Source organism: Sciurus carolinensis, chromosome X (assembly GCF_902686445.1).
Source record: "Sciurus carolinensis chromosome X, mSciCar1.2, whole genome shotgun sequence".
Lineage (NCBI taxonomy): Eukaryota > Metazoa > Chordata > Mammalia > Rodentia > Sciuridae > Sciurus > Sciurus carolinensis.
The window spans coordinates 33,756,876-33,780,455 of record NC_062232.1 but is presented as its reverse complement, the minus strand read 5'-3'; the positions used below and the strand labels follow the sequence as shown (position 1 = coordinate 33,780,455).

General features: G+C 40.3%; 1 protein-coding gene and 1 long non-coding RNA gene across 5 annotated transcripts in view; one reads left to right on the top strand and one right to left on the bottom strand.

Moving 5' to 3' along the window:
• Window positions 1–21,977, bottom strand: part of LOC124971846 (uncharacterized) — a 120,101-nt gene extending 98,124 nt beyond the window's left edge. The window contains exons 1-2 of one of the 3 annotated variants that reach the window (XR_007106391.1): window positions 21,867–21,977; window positions 16,255–16,439 (exon numbers count right to left, since the gene is read on the bottom strand). This is a non-coding gene — a long non-coding RNA (uncharacterized LOC124971846). The other 2 variants (XR_007106390.1, XR_007106392.1) reach the window with 2 other exon arrangements.
• Window positions 21,978–22,019: 42 nt separating this feature from the next.
• Window positions 22,020–23,580, top strand: part of Med14 (mediator complex subunit 14) — a 69,989-nt gene continuing 68,428 nt past the window's right edge. For both annotated transcript variants that reach the window (XM_047535730.1, XM_047535729.1), the window contains exon 1: window positions 22,020–22,624. In XM_047535730.1, the coding sequence (XP_047391686.1) occupies window positions 22,410–22,624 (215 nt within the window). In that variant the 5' untranslated portion in view covers window positions 22,020–22,409. The remainder of the gene's footprint in view (window positions 22,625–23,580) is intronic.

The following is a 23,580-nucleotide window of genomic DNA, read 5'->3' as shown; positions in this document are numbered from 1 at the left end:
ACTTCCTCCAACCATGCCTTCAGTTACCACTCAGTCCATTCAAACTATTAACCCACCAAGTGGATTAATCCACTGATTAAGTCGCCGCTCTCATGATGTAATCACTTCACCTCCTAACATTCCTGCATTAATACAGGAGGTTTTGGGGATACCTCATATCCAAACCACGTGCCCTATTATTTCTGGTTTGGGGGCTCTAAATCCTTCTGCATAGTGTGTCTGCTGATTTCTGTTTGTTTCTTTGTGAGGTTTAAAATGTTTTATCAGAAGTTCGAGAGTGGTGGGGGTTGTTTCTCTGGGAATTCAATGCAACCAGGGCCCTTTGCATTTACTTTTGCCAGGTGTTATCAATTAGGGTCCCAGCAGGCACTCGAAACCACACCAGAAAGTTGAACATAATTAATGCCAAGAATTATTAACTAGTTAAAGGTGGTCACTAAAAGGATAAAAGAAAACTTGAAAGAATAGAGGAATAGCATTTCAAGGAGCAGCTGCTCTTCTGGAGTTGAGGAGACAGAACCAGGGAAGGAAGACGCAGGAGCACTGCCCATTGTCCCAGCCCAGGCTGAGATTCAGATCTCCTTCGACGACACGCTGCTGTTTGTTGGATGGTGGAAAAATTCTCGGAGGCACAAAAGGGCAGAGCTGGGCCACAGCTCGCAGGCCAAGGCTGGAGATCAGGCAGCTGCTCACCTGATCAGGCAGGTGCTGGGGTGCTGGGGTGCTGGGGCTGGTGAGCAGGGAACTGCCTGTTGGGGTGCATGCCACTGAGTCTCCTGTACAGTGCTGGCAAGGACGTCACCTGCTGGGATTCTGGCGAAACCTGCTGGACGGTGGGTGCTGCTCAGTCTCCTGCATACCACTGGCAATTGCACCACAGATTTCTGGAAAAGTAAACATACCAGACCAGAAAGAAAAGCTCCTGTCTCTGCTGGGCTTTGCACTGTTCCTCCAGCACCCTCACCTGACAAAGCTCGACATTGCGCTAGCTGGCAAAGGAGAAATGTTTCAAACCTTCAAAGTCACAAAGCAGGGCAGAGAAGGGTGGATCTGGAGCTGCAAGGGGACAATTAATAATAATAATACAATTAATAATTCGCATATCAGGTTCTTGAGGAGGGGATCAGGATCAGTTTTTTAATGCTGACTTTTAGAGTCTTAGGATTATCAAAACACGAATAGTATAAATTTGGACTTCAAGCCCACAACAGCTAGATCCCTAAAATTTTGATTTTTGATTTTTGAAGAGACATTTCTAACCTCTAAAGCTTCCCATATAACGTTGCCGGGAGTAAAGGAGACCCACTCCTACATGGTACTGTTACATAGCTATAATAATGTTTACACAAAAATCCTTATGTTTTAGTGCCGAAAGAGCTATGCTAAAGATTAATTCAGGTAACTGAAACTTATCTAGAACCTCTCATTGCTTACAATACCAAATTCATTATATGTAACAAAAATCCAAAGACAGAATAACAAAGTATCTCAAAGAAACAAGCATGCAACCAAGAAAGAAAACACACTTCCCAAATGGAAGAAACAGTAGCAAACTGAAGATGACTTTAAAAGTCAGCATAGGGGCTGGGGAGATAGCTCAGTTGGTGGAGTGCTTGCCTTGTAAGCACAAAGACCCTGGGTTCGATCCCCAGCACTCCAAAAAAAAAAAAAAAAAAAAAAAAAAAGGTCAGTATAATATCCTCCTCAGGAATATTCTAGAGAAAAGTGCATGAAGAGATGGTTGTAACTAGAGTTTTTGGAAATGAAATGAAATATATGATCATTGAAATGAAAAGAAAACACAAGAGATAAGCTAAAAAGAGTAATGGACATATCTGAGGATGATGTTAAAAATCTTTACTGCTCTGCGTGCTGTGGTGCACGCCTGTAATCCCAGCAGCTCTGGAGGCTGAGGCAGGAAGATTGCAAGTTCAAAGCCAGCCTCAGCAACTTAGCGAGACCCTGTCTTTAAATAAAATACAAAAAAATGGCTGGGAATGTGGCTCAGTGGTTAAGTACTCCAGGGTTCTATTCCTGGTACACACACACACACACACACTTTACTGAGTAATACAGCACAGGTATAAAGCAATCCCAATATACACCTAACCAGTAAGCCTCAGAAGAGTATGTCCTAACAATGAGTACTGGCATAATCTCAGCTTTAAACACAAATGAGATTGAGCCAGGAGATTTTTTTCCAGAGTGTAATGCACAGGAGCAAAGAAATGAAAGTAAAAGATACACATCAAAAGACACAGAAGATGGATCCAAAAGTTTCAATATCCACATGATAGTGACTCTTCGTGGATAAACAGAGATAATGGAAAGGAGGGAATAAAGAAATAATAGAATGTTACTGGAGCTCAGGAAGGTAAGAGTCTTTAGGCTACTTGGGTCTGCCAACTGCACAGATTTCTCTGCCCCCCCTTTAACAAAATCCCCCACTTATTCATATTACTATAACATTTTAGATCTTAAAATTTAAAGAAAATCCTAAAACTTTCAGAGGAAAAATAAACTGGTTACCTATAAAGAAAAGAACGTGAAATTGGCAACAATGGATGCTATGAGACAGTATATTGAAAGTTCGGAGGGAAAATTATTTTGATCCTAGAATTCTATACCTAGCTTCACTAGCATTCAACCTTGAGTGTGAAACGAAAACATTTTTGCTTATTTAGCATCTCTAAACTTTTCCTCAGACCCTGACAAGTGCAAAATTATTCAGTGCTTAGATACGTAAACTATTTTTGAAAGAGTTATTTGAAGGTAGGGTATGGCAACATAAAAATGAATCAAGAGGGAAGAAAAAAGAAAACAAATGAAGTAAATTGTTGCATACTGTTAAAAAAAAAAGTCCAGATCAATTCTTGGGTTATCTCAGTATGTGAGGGGCATAGGTAGAACATGGAACTGAATAACTGAAGGTCTGCTAAGGCTCTTCTTTCATTGGGGTGGAGTCTGGAGTTAGAGTCATTAATGCTGCATGTTTGTGAAAAATAAATTTGAATAATGTAACAGGAACAACTATATGACACAAACAGAATTACTCAGTAAATTTTTTGTAGTTGTATTTACATTCTGGCCTGTTAGGTGGGCCTATCTGAAAATGGCCCTTCTATTCTTAGGATCTTTTATCCTAGTTTGGACAAAGGCTATTGGAAAAATTGAAGCTAACATTTACTGAGCACTTACTAGGTGCCAAAGACTTTTTTAAGTATATCATATGTATTATTTCATTTAAACCCAATAAAACATAAGATAGGGAAAAGGGTTATTATTCCTGTTTTACTGGTGAGAAAACTGAGGTATAGGGTAGGCAAATAACTTGCTCAAAGAAGTCATGATTTGAACCCAGATGATTTGATTTCTAATCTTTTTCTTATGTACTCTGTTGTTTGCATATGATAGAGCCTTCACTTTGCTTCTTTATTTACAATTGTTTTGGGGGCTGGGGATGTAGCTCAGTGGTAGAGTACTGTCTAGCATGTGCAAGGCCTAGAGTTCAATCTCCAGTACTACAAAATGAAACAAGCAAACCAAAACACTGTTTTGAGCACCTCTGAATTCTAAGGCAGTGGGTGAGTAAGGTGCAGGTGGAGGAGAGGATAAGGGTGAATAAGACACCATTTCTACCTGAATTTATCCATTTGCAGTCAGGGGTCTGCAGTGTGGCACCCTGTCAAGTGAGTGGGTTTTGGCATTTGACAGCGCTGGGGTTGAATCTCCGCTCTAGCTGTCTCTGCGCTGGTGTTGGCAACCACACAATGGTGACACAATACCTACCTCACTGGGTGGTTGTGAACATTGAGCTACCCTGTGTGAAGTACTCAAGTTATTGTTACTTTGGACGATAACATGCTTTGGAGTTCACCAATAATTTCCATTTGGGGAGATGAGGGAACACTTCATGGAAGATAATATCTGAGCTGAGTTGTAAAGAACAAACAAAATGTTCAATATGTAGAAATGGGAAAAGGGGGTCCATTATGGCTGAGCTAACAGCATGAGCAAATGCATGTTAGTGAGAAGTGAAATTGGGTCACATCGTACAGTACACTAAAATGATAGTCAATAGGCCTGAATGGTAGTTTTGATTTGTATTTTGGTGAAATAAATGGAACAAGATTTTGAACTTCCCAGACAGAATTACTTTGATTTCCTTCCTAATTTTTCTGTCCTGTGTCCCATTGAATAGACCTAACAGCAAAAACATTCCACGTGTTTCCCATGGGCTGGTGGACTAACCCAACATCTGTTCCCATCTGCCTTACTCTCACCTCGCCTCCATTACAGGGGCTCCAAAAGCCTTTGTTTCCCAGCCTCCTTTGCACCTAATAGTGGCTATACTACACTGGGTCTGACTAATGAACTACAAGCAGAAATCTGTTGGCGGGCTTCTGGGAACGTTTTGCTTTTGAAAGGACAAATACTCTGGGACCATTTCTTTGCTTCTGTTTCATGCTAAATGTGGAGCCGCAGCAACTATCTCACGGCCATGAAGTTACTGAGCGAAAGATCCTGACACAGTTGAGACACCGAACCATTTCCCAGCAGTTGCTAATCTCCGGGACATCTTGATGTATGAGAAAAATGAACCCCTGCCCACTGTTAGTCAGATTTTCTGTTCTTGTGGCCCAACTCAGTCCTGAAACAATGGGAGATATGGGGGCTTTGAGAATTTCAAAAAATAAAGCAGAATTGGTTTTCACTTAGGCTAGATTTAATTTATTCTGTTTTTCTTGAGTCAGAGCCAACAGTCCTAATGATTTTGAAACACAATCTAGTATTTGGCTGAGGTCAGTCTAGGACTGGGAAAGTTTGTAAATGGGCAGTGACAATTACTAACAGAGACAGATGGGCCAAGGTTCAGAGCCACTACTCATCAATGCAGGTATCTGCATGGTCTCTTAAATCTATTTATTATTTGTTCTATCTAGAAAAGTGTTCTGTTGTCAAAGAGAAAATGCTTTGACATTAAATCATGACCTACAATGTCAGAATAATTGAATACAACATCCATAAAGAGGAAGTAACAGAGTGATGTGGAAATTCAGTATGACAGAACTGTTACTTTGCTGCCAAATATAAGGCAATGTCATCTAACTTTTCTGCTGTGAAAAAATGGTTATACAATGATTCCCAGGGGATGATAAATGTTTAACCCAATGTCACTTTTCAGGGTACAGACTCATGCACGTGTACTTTTCTATCTTGTGACCCTCAAAGTTCACTAGTTTGGATTCGATACAGTCTAGGTTTCAGGACAGAAAATACATTTCTGGTGGTTGGATTAGCAAAAAGATAAAGCTTTGTGAAATTAAGAACATATTTACAAATGAGATTACTGAAGAACTGACCTTCGGTAAATTTAGTGACTATGCTGCTATTCTGCTACCTATCATTCAACAGTATCTGAAATTCAACAATCTTTTGATCACATTCAAAGGAACTAATTTTGGCATCCTTCACCTGTATCAAAGCAAAACTCAAGTCATAATTTGTATTTTCTTGAGGACCACTCTTTTCTCTCAAAGCTTTACTTTTTGCTTAGAATTTGGAGTTTCCTTCTCCTCTGGCTCTATCTTCTTCAAAAATTTCTAGAAACAATGGGCTAAATTTTGGGGAGGTCAAAATGAATTCTGTACAAATCTCTCCCCTGGCTGGGCACAGTGGAGAGAGCTGTACAGAATATATAACAGGCTTGGGCTGGGATTGTAGCTCAGAGGTGGAGCACTTGCCTAGCATGTGTGGGACACTGGGTTCAGTTCTCAGCACCGCATATAAATAAGCAAAATAAAGGTCCACTGACAACTGAAAAAATATTTTAAAGAAAGAATATATAACAGGCTCTATAATCAGACTTTGTAGTATACTTTTACATTAGAAGCCAGGTGTATCTCTGAATTAAACTAAGGCAACAGGTCTCATTCCCAATCTGAAAGGTCCAGATCCGAACCCGGCAGTATTAGCTAAACTACCTACATTCTGAAAGAAATTTCCTTGTTGCTGATCAAGTAAATGTTCAGTTCAGTTCCCGAGGAACCAAATGGTTTATCACAAGGAATCTGTACTAAAGAAAGTTGGGCAGAAAGTGAATTCAAACTTGAACTGCCATCTTGTGTCCCCACGTGAGTGTGCCTCATCTTAGCTGGTCCACCTGAGACCCCCTGAGCAGCAACCCTAGCCCCCTGCACAACCCCATTTCCACTGACAAGATGAAAGAAACTATTATGAACCAGGAAAAACTCACTCAACTTCCGGCACAAATGCACATTGGTGGGAAAGGAACTTCTTACAGAAAAGTGGTTCAGACAACAACTACAGCAGATAATAAAAACTTTCAGTTCTCCTTAAAGAAGGTATGAGGAAACAATATCTGTGGCTATTGAAGAGGTGAGTATGTTTACAAACCAAGAAACTGTGGTCCACTTTAACCACCCTAAAGTTCAGGCATCTCTGGCAGCAAATGCCTTCACCATTACAGGCCACGCTGAGACAAGGCGGCTGACGGAAATGCTACCCAGCATCTTAAACCAGCTGTTGGTAGACAGTCTGACTAGCTGAAGGAGACTGCTGAAGCTCTGCCCGAACAATCCGTGGATGGAAAAGCACCATTTGCTGCTACTGGAGAGGAGGATGAAGGTGAAATTCCAGATCTTGTGGAGAATTTTGATGAGGCTTCTAAGAATGAGGTAAAGTGAACTGTTCAACTTCTGAAGATAAAAACTGAAGAAATTACTGGGAGCAGTTATTTTATATTATGATGGGGGTTTTTTTGTTTTGTTTTGTTTTTTGGCACCAGGAATTGAACCCAGGGGTGCTTAACCACTGAGCCACATCCCCAGCCCTATTTTGAATTTTATTTAGAGATAGAGTCTTGCTAAGCTGCTGAAGCTGGCTCTGAATTCTCATTCCTCCTGCCTCAGCCTCCTGAGCCACTTGGATTACAGGCATGCACCACTGTGCCTAGCATATTTGGAGGTATTTAAAGGAGATTTGAGGCTCTGGCTCCAGTTTCTATCCCATCTTTACAGTTTTGACAGAATTATGGCATAGGCAGGTAGAAAATGCACTAGAAACTTCCTTAGCTACATATTTAAATTTTTCCCACCAACTTGGTATAAAGCCCAAGGAACTAAGATCAGCATACTATAAAGATACCAGAATACTGTTTTACTAAAAATATTGTTTAGTTGTAGATGGACACAATGCCTTTATTTTATTTATTCATTTTTATGTGGTGCTGAGGACAGAACCTAGTGCCTCACCCGTGCTGGGCGAGCGCATCACCACCGAGCCACAACCCCAGCCCGATACTCATGTTTTTTGGTGGCATAATTCCCAATAGGTAAGTTATGGAATCAGTCCTTGTTTCCATTAACAGATAAATAGATAAAGAAATGTGGAATACATACGCAATGGAGTATTATTCGGCACACAAAAGAACAAAATCATATCATTTGCATGAAAATGGATGCAACTAGAGAACATCAAGTTAAGTGAAATAAGCCAGACTCAGAATGACATGAATCACATGCTTTCTCTCATATGTGGAACCTAGAAAATACCAAGATGACATGAACGTAGAAGGGAGACTCTTACAGAAAAGGAAGGGGATCAGGGGAAGAAAGGATAAGTAGGGTAATGGGGGGGATGTGGAAACAATCAAAATATGTTACATGCATGTTTGAACAGTGAAATTCATTACTCTGTATAATTAATATGGACTAATAAAAAATAAAATAATAAAAAAGTTTTCCCACCAATGCTGGTTTAAAAATTAGTTAATTTACCTCTGCTTTGCTTTTGTGACTGAGTACTCTAGCTAATGTGCTGTTAATCAGCACTAGCGGAACAGAAGGGACTGGCATTCTCTCTTGGGGTATAACACAACTAATTTATAAGGATAGTCCAAATTGCCCCAGCAGCAAGAACACAGTAGGCACAGCAGGGGCACTGGCAAACTTCCAGTACCTTTTGTTTTCCATCTTAGAGTATAACAGGATTGCCCCTGATTGACAAGGTGACTGGAACCCAGAAAATACCTTTGTGGGGAGCTTTTGGACCAATCTGTGTGCTAGCACGTGAGTACATTCCCTTTAACCCGAAAGCACGCAATCACTGCAATGAACTTCATGTTTATTTGACACACAAGGAACCAAGGAAGACTGAACGCCTTTGATTTGTTAGACCCTTCCAGCCCCACAATCTTAATTTACAACAGGTCTGAGTTACTTAAGTGTGGAGAATGCTGAAACAAACCTACTAGCATTTCTCTTATCTTTCCTTTTTATAAGGTGAAGGAGCAAATTTTTGTTGAGGCCATTCCAGGAAATGCAAAGATAGCTTAGGCATGAAAGACATCTTAACAGTTTTATTATTTCATATTCAGGGTCTGATAAGGGAAAGACAGAGTTAAGACCTGTCAGGAGGCAGAAGACACTAACATAAGCGGTCGCTTTAAAAAACCTAACGCAGTTATAAATATTTTAAAACCACAATAATGCTTAACTGTTTTTTAGGAACTTACTTAAAAATGAGAAACTTTTGTCAAAATTATTCAAGAGTTTTCTAGAAGTACAAAGGAGTAAAAAGAGTATTTTGGGTCTTAACAAAATATGTCCTATGACATTGAAAATGGATCATAATGGGAACCTCGATTATCCAGGTAGAGAATCACTGAGCTATTGTACAAAGAAGAAAACCCAAATCTAGTTTAACATTTTAAAATATCATCTATACAATAATTTGCAAAGTATATTTATATGCCTTTTTAAAATAAATCTATCAATATTAAATATAACCTTAATTATTTCTGCCATTACTACTACCTTTTAAAAATATTCTTTATATATATAATTATAATATAATTATATATATAATTATTATATAATTATATATATATATATATATATATTTTTTTTTTTTTTTTTTTTGGGATTGAACCCAGGGGCACTTAACCACTGAGACACTGAGACACATCTCTAAGTGCTTTTTATTTTTTATTTTGAGACAGGATCTTACTAAGTTGCTTAAGGCCTCGCTAAGTTACAGAGGTTGGCTTTGAACTTGCAATCCTCCTGCCTCAGCCTCCCAAGCAGCCGGGATTATAGGCAGGTATCACTGTGCTCAGCAATATACTTTTATATATAGGTAAAATTCACATAAGAAAAAATTAAAGTGCACAATTCAGCAGCATTTAGTGCATTCACAGTATTGTACGACCATTACATCTACCTAGTTTCAAAACATTTTCACCTTCCCAAAAGAAAGCCTTACACCATTAAGCAGTCACTCCCCACTGTGCCGTCTCCCTGGTAACCACTAAGCTGCTTTTAGTCTCTAAGGATTTACCTATTCTGAGTAGTTCACGCAAATGGCCTCATGCAATATGTGACCTATTATGCCTGGCTTCTTTCGGCAAGCCTGTTTTCAAGGTTTATCCACGTTGTAGCATGTATCAATATTTCATTTCTTTTTTAATGGTTGAATAATATTCCATTACACAGATATACCACCTTTGTTTATCTATTCATTGGCTGGTGGACATCTGGGGTGTTCCCATTGTTTGGATATTGTAAAGAGTGCTGCTATGAACATTTTTATGTCGGTATGTGTTTGTTTGGCTGTTTTTAATTCTTTTGGAAAAAATGTACATATGCACATATATACCTATTCATATTCATGAGCAGAATTGCTGGGTCATATGGTAATTACATGCTTCACTTTTTTAAGAACTGGCAACCTCTGTTCTCCCAGCAGTTGTACCATTTTACATTCCCACCCTCAATGCATCAGGGCTCCAATTTCTTCACAACCTCACCAATACTTATTATTTTTTGGGTTTTGTTTTATAATAGCCATCCTAATAGGCACAAAGGGGCACCACACTGTGTCTTTGACCTGTATTTCCCTAACGACTGGTGATGTTAAGCATCTTTCATGGGATTACTGGCCATTTGTGTATCTTTTTTTACAAAAATGTCTATTTGAGTCCTTTGCACATTTTTAATTGGGTTACCTTTTGTTAGGTTGTAAGAGTTCTATATGTAGTCTGAATATTTGACCCTTATATGATTTGCAAATATTTTGTGACATTCTATAAGTTGTCTTTTGCTGCACAAGATTCCAATATTAATTTTTTTGTTATACTGATTTTGCTTTAGGTTTCAGATCTAAGAACTAATTGCCACATTTGAGGGCATGAGATTTAACCCTATGTTTTCCTTTTTCTTTTTTTGTGGGGGGATACTAGGATTGAACTTAAGGCCACTTGACCACTGAGTCACATTCCCGGCCCTTTATATTTTATTTAGAGTCAGGGTCTTACTGAGTTGCTTAGGGCCTCACTGTTGCTGAGGCTGGCTCTGAACTCGAGATCTCCTGCCTCAGCCTCCTGAGCTGCTAGGATTACAGGTGTGTGCCACCATGCCCAGCCCTGTTTTCTTTTAAAACTATAAAGCTGCAGGTCTTGTATTTACATGTTTGACCCATTTTTGTATATGGCATAAGGTAAAGGTCCAATTTCATTCTTTTGCATGTGAATCATCAATTGTCCAGCACCATTTGCTAACAAGACATTTTCCCCCATTGAATGGTCTTGGCATCTTGTCAAAAATCAATTGGCCAAACAGGTAAATGAAAAAAAATTCTTAACATCACTAATCATCAGGGCAATGCAAATCAAAACCACAATGAGGTATTACCTCACTCTAGCCCAATGGCTATTACTAAAAAGACAAACAATAACAAGTATGGGCAACAATGTAGACAAAAGCAAAGGCTTTCATACTGCTTGAGGGAATGTCAATTAACTCAGTCATAAAGGAAAACAATCTGGAGTTTCCTCGAAAAAATTAAAAATAGTACTACCATACGAACAGCAATCCCCTTACTGGGTACACAATGAAAGGACATAAAATCAGTATGTTGAAGTACTGTCTGTACTTTTATGTTTATTACAGCACTATTTATGACAGTCAATAAAAACGGAATCAACCTAAGCGTTCATCAACTGATGAATGTATAAGGAAAATGTGGCATATATGCACAATCGAATACTATTCAGTTATAAAAATGATGAAATTCTGCCACTGTGACATGGACGGAACTGGAAGTTACTAAATGAAATAAGCCAGGCACAGAAGGACAAACACAAGTGGAATCTAAACAAGTTAATCTCGCAGAAGTTCCAAGTTGAATAGTGGTAAACAGGCTGAGAAGAGTAGGGGGATGGGCGATGTGGAAGTTAATCAAGAGGTACTAAGCTCCAGTTAGGAAAAATAAGTTCTGGTGTTCTATTGCACAGTAGGGTGGCTACAGATAATGACACTGTGTAGCAAATTTTCAAAAAGTTACAAAAAAGGATACTGAATGTTTTTACTGCAATGATGTTTGATTTGAATGTTATACAATGTGTACACATATTGAAACATCACATAGTAACCATAAATGTATACAATTTTGTGAGTCAAGAAATTCATTGGTGGGTTGGGGTTATAGCTCAATTGGTAGAGTACTTGCCAAGCATGCACAAGGTCTTGGGTTCAATTCCCAGAACCCCCCCCCCAAAAAAAAAAATCATTGGCCATAGATATATGGGCTTATTTCTGGACTTTAAATTTTATTTCATTGATTTATATGTTTTTGTTTGCTTTAGTGACTTTTCAAAACCATTTTGGTAAAGTTTGTATTCTTTGTCACGTGGCACTGAAGTCTCTGGTCTGTTAGCTTATGGTTAAGTCTTTAGACAGTGTTTCCTGAAATAGTGCCAAAAACAGGAGAAGGAGGAGGAAGAATACACAAACACTCTCCCAGTCCTTGTAGACTGGCTCTGTGTTGGGGTACTCCTTCGATGGTGGGCCAGGTCACCTAAAATCTTGGTCTTAATCTTTATATCTTGATGTTTGGAGCCTGGCGATCAGTCAGAGGTGAATGCTTAGGGTCTTCTCAGAACATGGAACAAGCTCTGGGCATGAATGTGGCCTTTTTTCTTCTCTTTTCAGTATTAGGGGTCAAACCTAAGGGCAGTCTACCACTGAGCTACACCACCAGACTTTTTATTCTATATTTTGAGACAGGGTATTGCTAAGCTGCTGAGGCTGGCCTACCAACTTGTGATCCTCCTGCCTCAGCCTCCCAAGTTATTGGGATTACAGGCTTACGCTACCACACCAGGCATGAGTGTGGCTTTCTTGATTCCCAGGTATAAGTGGGAGTTTTTTTTGGAGGGGGTACTAGGGATTGAATTCAAGGGCACTTGACTACTGAGCCACATCCCCAGACCTATTTTGTATTTTATTCAGAGATAGGGTCTTGCTGAGTTGCTTAGCACCTCACGTTTGCTGAGGCTGGCTTTGAACTCGTGATCCTCCTGCCTCAGCCTCCTGAGCAGCTGGCATTACAGGAGTGCGGCTAAGTGGGAGCTTTAGAAGTCCTTAGTCCCCCACATATCCCCTTTCTCAATCTTTTCCTACCTAGGTCTTTCAGTCTGTTTATTGTTTTGATTATTGTCCCCTATCCCAGATTATGACAATCAATATTTGTGCCTCTGAATGCTTTTTGCAAAAGCTGCTCAGTATTCCCTGGGCCTGGGAATACTGAGTTGAGTGAAGCGCAGGTAAGCCTCGTGCCAGTCCTTCAGGGAACCAATGGACAAGTATAAACCCATCGCAACAGAGGGGTTGAGATGATAGCTCATGTTGTCCCTCTGGAAATTAGCACCCTGCAACAGGAGTATGGACTGTTATTCTGTGGTGTGGGAGACTGTGGGCGGGTGCTCTCTTACCTCAGTGCTTTTGTCTTCAATAAGTCTTCTCCTGGTTGGTTTGACCAGATTCTGAAGTTCTGCAAAAGTTGACTGTGACAGTTTTTCCTAGCTCATCAGTTGCTTTTGTACAGGGAGTACCCTACTCTGCGATTTTTGATGACACCATTCCTTAATATTCTTTCATTTTAATGTGCTTGGACATAAATACATAGCTAGATAAAGATACGATAAAATGAAAGGCTTTAGCTTTAAAAATATAATTAGTTTAGTATATTAAATAGAACAATGTTAAGTATTACATTGAAATACCTATTTTAACAAATAGTATCCTTAAGTAACGGGCAAATCATATCCATTTTCTTGCATACATATTTGTATTTTAAGTAATTACTATGTCATGTATAGTCTTGATTATTTTATCTCCTTTAATCTAAATAATGAAACTGTTTTCTCTAGAAAACCACCTAACTAATTTTAAGAAACATCTAACTAATTTCCTCTGAGCACATTTTTTAGATTATCTTTATAAATTTTAAGGTGGCAAAATAAGCCTATAACATCATCCAAAGCACTGGAACATTTTAATGTATACCTGTTTTATAATATATGCAAATAAGGGTAAATGAAAACTATGTTTAGTGACCAAAAGTTTTATATATTCTTTTACTTAGAAACTGTCCAAATACCCACAGATTGTCAATGAATTCAGCCTAATATTTAAAATTTTAGCAAATGTTAACTAAAGATCTGGAAATTATAATTTTAGCTAACACATTAAGCCCGTATGATCTGTAGACTTACAAGAAATTTATAAGCTCAAATCCTTTTAAATGACATCTATAACTAAAATTCCATTTAGTAAAATACTATTTTATGTTTTGTAATCTTCAATATTCAGTGGAAACAATGATAACTTATTTGATCCATAAAACCAATATAGGAGATTTAGGAAGTTGAAATCTTGAGAAGTCTGGTTTTAGTCATATCTCAACTAGAACACTGGCTTGCATTAATTTTGTAGATTAAAATCAGAAGACATTCTTTTTATCTTGTAAGCATAGTAACAAAGGCTATTATTTAAACTTATCTGTATTAAAAGTGAAACTGTTTATTAAATTTTTTCTTTCTCATAAACATCTGTGACTATCTGTGCTAGATATTCCTAGAATATGCACATGATGGGATACTTTTTCTGATCAATTATCATTAAAATTTCCCACTGCTCAGCGAAGGTCAGATGGAAGGGAGGAGGAATAAGAGACCAGCACTTCATATCTGATCCCACCCTGACAACCTCCAGTCACTGGTATAGTTTTTTTTTGAATTCTGATGGCCCTTGTGCCTAGAAAGCCTGACTGGCTTCATCTTAAGGTGGCAATCAGGCAACACAGGAAGATGACTGCAGTCTTTTGTTTCTGCTATCACTTGGTTTCAGTTGCCTGCCAGGTATGGAAGACTGCTGACCACAGGGAGAATTATTAGGTGGTGAAATTCATGAACCCTAGAGGACACCTGCACTGGCCTGCTTGGGCAATATCAGGGGGACATCCTGGCTTGTTGCAAGTTCTAACACAGTGCTCAGTTAGCCATCACCCATCAGATTGCAGGTGGGAGAGGCCCAGGTGAAGGGAGAAATAATGGCCACTGACTTAGAACAACTGTGGCCATGGAAAGAACAAGAACCCTGACATCTGAGGAAGGAATACCTTAGTTCCCAAGAGGTATTGGGAGTTGGGGGAGGGGAGCATTTAATGTGCTTTTCCCCCTAGATCCAGCACTGCAGCATCAAAGACCCCTTGTCCACCCGAGTCAGGCAGCAGCTACCATTGGTAATAAGACCCCATGCTCGTGTTATGAAACAGAAACACTGACATAGGCGTGGCTGGATGCAGCTGTGTGCTATGCCTACTACCCTCACAATAGCAGTACTCTTCAGCCATGCCTGAAGACTGTGGAACTGTCTGCCGTGGATCACACCTCAGCTCCTCCGTCGCGTATACCAAAACAACCTCGCTTCAATCACACTAACAAGAATCAAGGCCTGGAGCCCGTGGCCCTGGCTTCCTTAGCTGCGGCGCACCTCCTGGGCATGTTGGTCTCCATGCAGGTCCGCTGCATCACTCCTAAGACATGGGGACCATGACACCAGTGCTACCCTGCTGATGGCCCTCTCATCTTGTTGACTTTCAGCACCTATCCATGGCAGGCTTACACCTTGCCAGACAGAGGTGGGGACTCTTGCCTAACAAAGATGGAACAAGGCAAGATGAGATTTTTCATTTCTTAAGGAAGAATAGAATTATAGTCTAAATGGGCTCTTTTTTTTTTTTTGGTACCAGGGATTAAACTAAACCCAGGGCTGCTTAACCACTGAGTCACATCCCCCATATTTTATTTAGAGACAGGGTCTTGCTGAGTTGCTTAGGGCCTCAGTAAGTCGCTGAGGCTGGCTTTGAACTTGCGATCCTCCTGCCTCAGCCTCCCAAGCCCCCGGGATTACTGGTGTTTGCCACTGTGCCCAGCTCCTTCTCTTATTTCTAATGGTGCCGCTTGTTTTCTTCTTCCTTTATTCACCCATTAGGGGTCACTTATTTCCAAGAGGCTGCATTTCAGCACAGCTAGAAAATAGCTAGATTATACATCTGGGTGAGTTTTTTTTTCTGTGGTGCTGGGGATTGAACCCAGGGCCTTGTGCATGCGAGGCAAGCGCTCTACCAACTGAGCTATAGCCCCAGTCCATGGGTAAGTTTTTTTTAAGATCTCCTTGGAAACAGTCTTTTTAAGGCCTAAAACCACAAGTGTTAAACTGACACTTTCTTCTGTTTGGCAGCAATTATAATTGAAGTTTCCTTACAGCCTTCTTTTATGTTAGTGTTAAACATTCTAGAAAATTACAAAAATGTTTTAAAATCTGAAAGATTGAGTAGGTATTTATTAAAGGTTGTTCATTAGGAAAGAAAAAAGATCTAGGCCTTTAATTGACTACTCATGCCCAATCTTGTTTTTAAAAGACCTTTTACTGTATATATCCTTAAATATACAGAAGAGAAAGAATATGAGCCCCCCTGTATTTATCATCAATTTTAACAATTGTCAACATAATGAAAAACAGAACAATATCAACATTTTTCCAATCTTATTTCACTTACTTCCCCCAACATTTTTTTTTTCCTCAAGTATTTTGAAAGAAACTCCTGGCATTTCATTCCATATAAATATATGTACGTCAGTCTTAATTCTATAAAAGTTAATGCAATATAAATAGAATAACAGAACATGAGTGAAGGAATATACGTGTCCCATTCATTCAGCAAAGACAATAGATGGGCATTAAGCTTGGTGCTGGGGATATCAGAAAGATAATCATGTTGCATACAGAAGATAAAAAGTTCATGGATTATTAGGTGACTAAATATAAGACATTGCTCCCAAATGATGATGATGATGATGATGATAGCTAATATTTATAAGTCACTTACTGTTTTAAGCCCTTTTCAAATGTGAATTCTTTTATTCTTCATGATAGTCTTCTGAAGTAAATATGATTATTACAGATCAGGAAACTGAGACCCAGAGAAGTGAAATAACTTGATGGAAAGAGTTCAGATGGTATGTGGTAGAGCCAGGATTTGGATCTAAGCAGGCTGATTTCAGAGGTTGTGCCCTGAGGGGAAAAAAGAGGGAACAATTTTAATATTGTGGTTAAAAACAATGCTATATATACATCAAACTATTTTGTTTTCTTTGTAAGCACATAGACTATTTGCCAGCTCCCTAGCCTTCAAATGGGGCCATGCGACTAACTGTGGTTAACGGAAGGTAGGTAGAGACAGATATATACAAATACACACACACACAAAAAAAAACACATTTATTTATTTTCACAGTCCTAGAAAAATGGCTTCCCAGAATGGTTACGCCTCCTATTAGGTACATCTTTATTGAACTTTGGGAGTGCAAATAAAACTGTGTTAAGTTATTGAGATTTTGGAGTTTGTTATAGCAGCTAGTGTAAATTATACTAAGACAAGCATTAATTTAAATGTTCTAAAATGATCAAATATTTAATAGTGAAACATACAGAATACATGAAATAATCATATTTCTATCCCCAGATTTAGCAGATAGCAAAACTGTCATATTTTCTTCAAGAAATCCATGAGAACATGTTAAGTGAAATAAGCCAGAATCAGAAAGTCAAGGGTTGTAGGTTTTCTCATATGTGGAAGCTAGAGAGAAAAAGAAAAAGAAAAAAAAGAGGCAGATCTCATGAACGTAGAAGGGAGACCAGGACAGTAGAGGAAGGGGGTCAGGGGAAGGGAGGCAGAGAAGTAAAGGGGAGGTACTGGGAAATAAAAGGGACCAATCATGATACATACATGTATGAACATCTCACAATGACTCCATTATATATAATTATAAAATTAACAAAAATTAATTTTAAAAATCCATGAGCTAACTAGTAACTGCTAACCAACAAAGCATCACCTCATCCTTTACCCCTTCCTAGAAGTAACTACAATCTTGAAGGTGGTATATATCATCCTCATCTTATACTTATACTTCAATATATCATAGATATTATTTTACATGCTATGAAAGAAGACAGAAGTAGTATCAAAAAAGACTGAATGTTTCATTCAGTATTGGTTTTAATTTTATTTTGGTACTGGGGATTGAACACAGGGGCGCTTAACCACTGAGTCACATCCCCAACCCATTTTATTTTTTGTTTGGAGACAGTGTCTCACTGAGTTGCTTAGGGCCTAAGTTGCTGAGGCTGGCTTTGAACACACACACAAAGACACATTTATTTATTCTCACAGTCACAGATCCTCCTGCCTCAACCTCCCAAGCCACTGGAATTACAGGCATGCACCATGGCACCCAGGCAGGATTGGTGTTTAGATGTATTCACATTGGTGCAAGCAGCTCTAATTCATTAGAACACTGTAGAAATATAGTAATTTAATCATCCATTCTCTTACTGAGACAGTTAGGATTGTTCATTTTTTTGTTTGTTTGTTTCTACAAAGAGTACTGCAATGAACTTCCTTGGCACATGCCAATAGAATATCTGAGGATCTTCACTTAAGCTGGCACTTAAAGAATGACAAGTCAGCCATGCAACAAGCTATTGAAGTATCTGGAATGGCAGACAGGCCCTAAGGTGAGAGGGAATGGCATATGCTAGACAGACTCAGTGACATTATGGTGCAGTGAGTAAGAGGAACAGTGGCAGGGGACAGGGGAGAAAGAAGCAGGAAAGGACTGCTCTGCTAATGGCTTTAGAGACCTCAGTAAGAAACTGGATTTTTTTTTTTTTTTTTCTAAATGCAAAGCTATTAAAGCATGCTTGTTTTTTTCTAGGTTGGTCAGACCATGCCCACAATATTGTAAATTCCTTCTCTCAACTTCACAATGAATATAGCATCTAGTACCTGTTAAACGAATGCAGTTACTGCTTTTGCTCTCCATTTTGGAGGAATTGCAATATATTATAAGAAGAAAAAATATTTTTCAATTCCTTCCCTACCCTTTTGTGTCTGAGCAGCATTTATATATTTCAAAATGAAACCAGATGTATCCCAATTTCATTTTTCCACCAAAAAGACTTAAAAGAAATGCTTTTTCTCCCCAGTTCATGTTTTGCAATCAATTTGTTTCTTTTGTTAAAATCCAATAGACTTCATCAAAGATCTAAAGTGCGTAGGTCACTTCAAGAGCTAAGAAAATACATTGCTAGTTCTAAATCTGAAATGTGACAGAATCAGAGGATGTCCAAACAAAGGAACTGAAAAATGTGAATGAAAAAAGTATGTAACTCTATTCCAGTGCCAAACAGTACTACAGACTTTAAAGTGACAAATTATAAATTATTTCCAAATGTGGTTCGAATGTGAGTCATGCCTTTAGTAACTCAGGCCAACATGCTAACATTTTCTCTCCTTCCCCCTTCATTTCTTCTACTAGCCCTTTGTGTCTGCCAAGTGGTTAAGTTGTAGTGTCTAGGAGGTGAGGTATTACTCCACTTGGAGATTCGTTTACTTTATCTACCTGGTCTTCAATATTAAAGCAGAGCAAGGTCCACAAGTCTATTCCTGTATTTTCACCCTATTTTCCTTTAGGTCATCCTTTCTGATAACTTACTGATTTTTAAAGACACCTATTCAAACACAGGAATCTCAATATAATCTACAATTGATGTGGACGAAACTTTCTCTTTTCTAAAACAACTTCCCTATCCATTGATTTTTTTTTTTCCTTCTACTTACAAGTTGGTTGTACTCCTTCTAGGTAGAAACTCAATGCTAAACAGAATTACTGCCAAAAGGCAAGATGTATATTTGTGTTTACACAATAAGGTAGAGTTAAAATCCTATGGACATTGTGTACAACCATAGAAATGAAAAGTTATACCCCACTTGTGTACAATCAATCAAAATGCAGTCTGTAAAAATAAAAATTAAAAACATTTTTAAGAAAAGGAAAAAAAATTTTTTTAAGGAAAAAATAAAATAAAACCCTATGAATGCCACACACAATCAGAATCTCAGTGTTAGAAAAGACTTTCAGGATCGATCACCTTGCACAACTACCTATTTTTTTTTTCTGTATATGTGACAACCAGGGTTTGTCCCCCACCCCCGTACTGGGGACTGAACCCAGGGGTGTTCTACCATTGAGCTATACCCCAACCCTTTTTATTTTATGAGACAGGGTCTCGCTAAATTGCTGGGACTGGCCTTTAACTTGTGGATCTTCCTGCTTCAGCCTCCCAAGTTGCTGGGATTATACGTATGTGGTACGGTGCTTGGTGACAACCAGGTTTCTTAAGTGAAGTTAATATTGTTTTCAGGAGGGAGGGAGGAAGAGAGGGAGGGGGCAGGAGAAAGACACAAACACAGACAGACACACACACACAGATAATGAAACAAGTCAAAACTGCAAAAGAGATGGTCCAATTCTACCTAACATAAAAATTGTTTGCTCCCCATGCAAATTAAAACCACAATGAGATAACGCCTTAATCTGTTAGAATGGTAGTTAAAAAAAAAAAAAAAAAGAAAAATGTTGATGAGGATATAGAGAATAGGGAACTCTTGTAAACCCTTGGTAGGAATGCAAATCAATATGGCTATTTTGGAAAACAATAGGGAGATTCCTCAAGAAACTAAAAAAATTACCATATGATCTAGCAACCTCACTTCTGAATATATATAGAAAGGAATTGAAATCAATATGCCAAAGAGATGTCTGTCTGTCGCAGTGCTAGTCACAGCACCTAAGATAAAGAAACAACCTAAGAGCCTGTTCGCAAACTAATGGATTTTTCAAAAGGTGGTATACTGTATACACAATATGATTCAGCTTTCAAAAAGAATGAAATGCAGTCACTTGCAACATGGTTGAGTCTAGTGTGATCTACATTAAGTGAAATAAGCCAGGCAGAGAAAGACAAATGTCTATTGATTTCACTTGTACGTGGAACTTAAAAAAATCAAAGTCAAGTAGAAAGTAGAATAGTGGTTAGCAGAGTGAGGGCAGGGCTGGTGGGTAGGGGAAGGAGCGTTGTTGTACAGAGAGGGTTCAAGTTTCAGTCAGACAGGAGGGGAGGAATAAGTTCTGGTGATCTGCAGAGCAAGGTGGTTATAGTTATTAACAATGTATATAGCTCAATGTTCTCACCACAAAAAAATAAGTGAGGTGATGATATATATTAACTAGCCTGACTTCCTCATTCTACAATGTATACATACGCTGAAACATCACATTGTATCTCACCAACATATACAATTATTTCTCCATTAAATACAAAAGTACGAAAGAATTTGCTCCCTAGGGATAGCTTGCATAGGGATTAATGATAGTTCCTGGCCTCCAGCCACTGCACTTGTAGGGGGTATAGACAATCCTAAAACATTTTAAGTATCATGGTGATATGTGTAAATGTGCTTTAGGCCACAAAGGAGGCAGAAGAGATTACACTCAGGTTAAACCTTCAGAAGACAAGTGAAAGGCTGTCAAGAATACCTAAGAAGTAGCCTGCACAATACCGCGGTCCTGTAGGTCCCAGCTACTCGGGAGGCTGAGGTGGGAGGATTGCTTGTGCCTGAGAGTTCGAGGCCAGTCTGGGCAATGTAGGGAGACCTCGTCTCAATAAAAAAATAAACTAAACTATTATGTATACCTGTAATGCACTGATAAAAGCATTAAAAAACCCCAAACCGAACAATTAAAAAAAAAAAAAAAAACGATAAAATGAGAGTCTCCTAACCATAGGGAAAACAGCACAAGCATCGCTTACACCTAAGAGTTGAAGCTGCAAAAATGTCATTAAAAGATCGCAACAACTGACACTTTATCAGTTAATGTCTACGTGACAACACATTTGAATCGTCAGGGAAACTAATCCCTAGGTCCAGACCAATTACGTCTGACTCTATTGGGTGGAACCCAGAGGGCTACTTTTTTTTCTTTTTCTCCCCCCAAAACCCCAGGTGATTCCAATGTGCAGTCAAAGTTGAGAATCATCATTTTAAAGCAGGGGCGGAATATTCAACGTGGATTTTGACGCGGGAAAATTCACGGTTAGGAACAGATTCATTGAAAGCCCTTGGAGGGCAGGGTAGCTATGTCAAGAGCAGGGACAAAACCGAGAGGCCGCCGCAGAGGACAGAAGGGCTGTTTCTGGGTTGCACTAGGGCTCTTCGTGACGGTAACGGGCTCAGCACACGCCCCACCCTATTAAAAATAAGTCATTTCGCGGGCGAGTCCGTCCCTACCCCGAGTCATGTCTTCTCGCACATTTTCCCACAGTTTAAAAAAAAAAGGAAAGGAGGACAATACGTCTCTCTCCCACGCAACGCGTCTGTGGGAGGAGCAAAGGCCTGGAAAAAAAATCACACGCGCGCTGCCACTCCATTTTCGTCGCGATTCCAAAGCCACAACTCACGAGCTTCTACAGTCGACCTCCTCGGTCGTGTGTGTGCCCCGCTTAGGGAGAGATGACCGATTCCTTGGGGCAAACTGCTGTCTTTAAGACAGCGGGCGGGGAGGGGGGTGGCGAGGGCAAGGACTGGGTACTGACGTTCGCGGTGACGCGGCCCGCTCTGCTCTCGCCCCGGCTTCCGGCTGCACGCGGTCCCTTTTCCGCTTTCCCGCCCACGCGTCGGCCCCGCCCCACTCCCACGCACCCCCCCTCCACCGCCACCAAGCGCTACCGCGCAGGACGGCGGGGAGAACAGTCACAGGTTGCTATCGGAAGGCCCCCTGCAGGTTCCCCTTCCGCTCTGTCTAAAGACTTCCGCTTTGGGCCGTCAACATGGACGCTGCTGCTGCCGGGCGGAGCGGCCTCTGAGCCATCGCGGAGGTGCAGCTTTTCTGCGGCGGCGGCCCCGCTTCCCCGCCCTCCCTGCCTCCCCCCGCCCCTCGCTCCCGTCTCTGGAGCCGGCGGGCTCGGCGCTACATGGGGGCGGGCCTCCGTGGCCGGGGCAAGGCTTCCTGTTCAGAGGCTGCCCGGCAGTAGGCGGCGGCGACTCTGCCCGTGCCTGCTTCGGCGCGGTGACCGAGCGCCCGGGAGGTCCACGGGCCGCATCTCGTGCCGCCGCACCAAGCCCGGCCCTGCGCCGCCATGGCCCCAGTGCAGCTGGAAAACCACCAGCTGGTCCCGCCCGGAGGCGGCGGCGGGGGCAGCGGCGGCCCGGCGTCAGCCCCAGCTCCTCCTCCTCCAGGAGCCGCCGTGGCGGCGGCCGCTGCGGCTGCGGCTAGCCCGGGCTACCGATTGAGCACTCTCATCGAATTTCTGCTGCACCGGGCCTACTCGGAGCTCATGGTGCTGACCGACCTGTAAGTACCGCGAAACCCACGCCTGCTCCCCAGCCCCCCCTTCCCGCCCAGGCGACAGGGTTGCGCCTCCCTTTTGCCCGAAAGGCTCCTGTTTTCTCCGCTGGGCTGCTTAGTCTAGAATTTCTCAACTCGTGGGGTTCAGGGGAGGTGGAGGAGAAGCTTTGTATTGGGGGTCTTTCTGGCGATGGAGTACCCGGGCCTTGGCTAATTCAGCGTGGTGTAGCACTTAAGCTGAAGATTGTCTTTGGGATTTTTGTCCGAGTTCCCAACAGAACTCTATTGATTTCTGGCTGAAAGCTTTTTAGCCCAAAGCCCAAGATTACAGTACAGTATTTAGGAATACATTATACTCAAACTTTAAAAAATTCCGAAGGCAGGAAATCTTTTGTATCTTGATACATTTTAAATAGAGGTGGTAATTGCTTCTGTTAAAACGCAGGAGATATATTGTATTTAAAATAATTCAAAGTTTCAGTTGCCAGCTTGTGTGTGTGAAACATTTGAGAATGTTTGAGTCTTTATGAATTAGAGAAAGGGAAAAAAAAATTTTTGTAACCAACCTGCTGCTGTTATTTCGATCACCTAGTCACCTATGAAATGCCTTGGGGCATGATTAGGGTGTTAATCCCTTCAGAATAGGATCAGAATACACTAAATGATTCAGTGCATGAAGAAAAGACTTTATAAAATTTGGGGGCTCTGTTTTACATCTTTTAACCCAGGTTCAGGAAACGTAAGTCAGAAAAAGAGTAAGGGTTAGTTTTGATGTAGATTGATTTTTTGATCTTTTGGAAGACATCAGGTCAGGGTTTTCAGTTACATTAGTGTGGAGATATTAGGTTGTACATTGTCACAGTAATTTGTTACTAGAGACTTGCTCCTGTGAAACAGCATTCTCACTTAGTTTTGAGACTCTTCATTGAATGAGACAGGAAAAGTAATCTACCCCTGTCTAA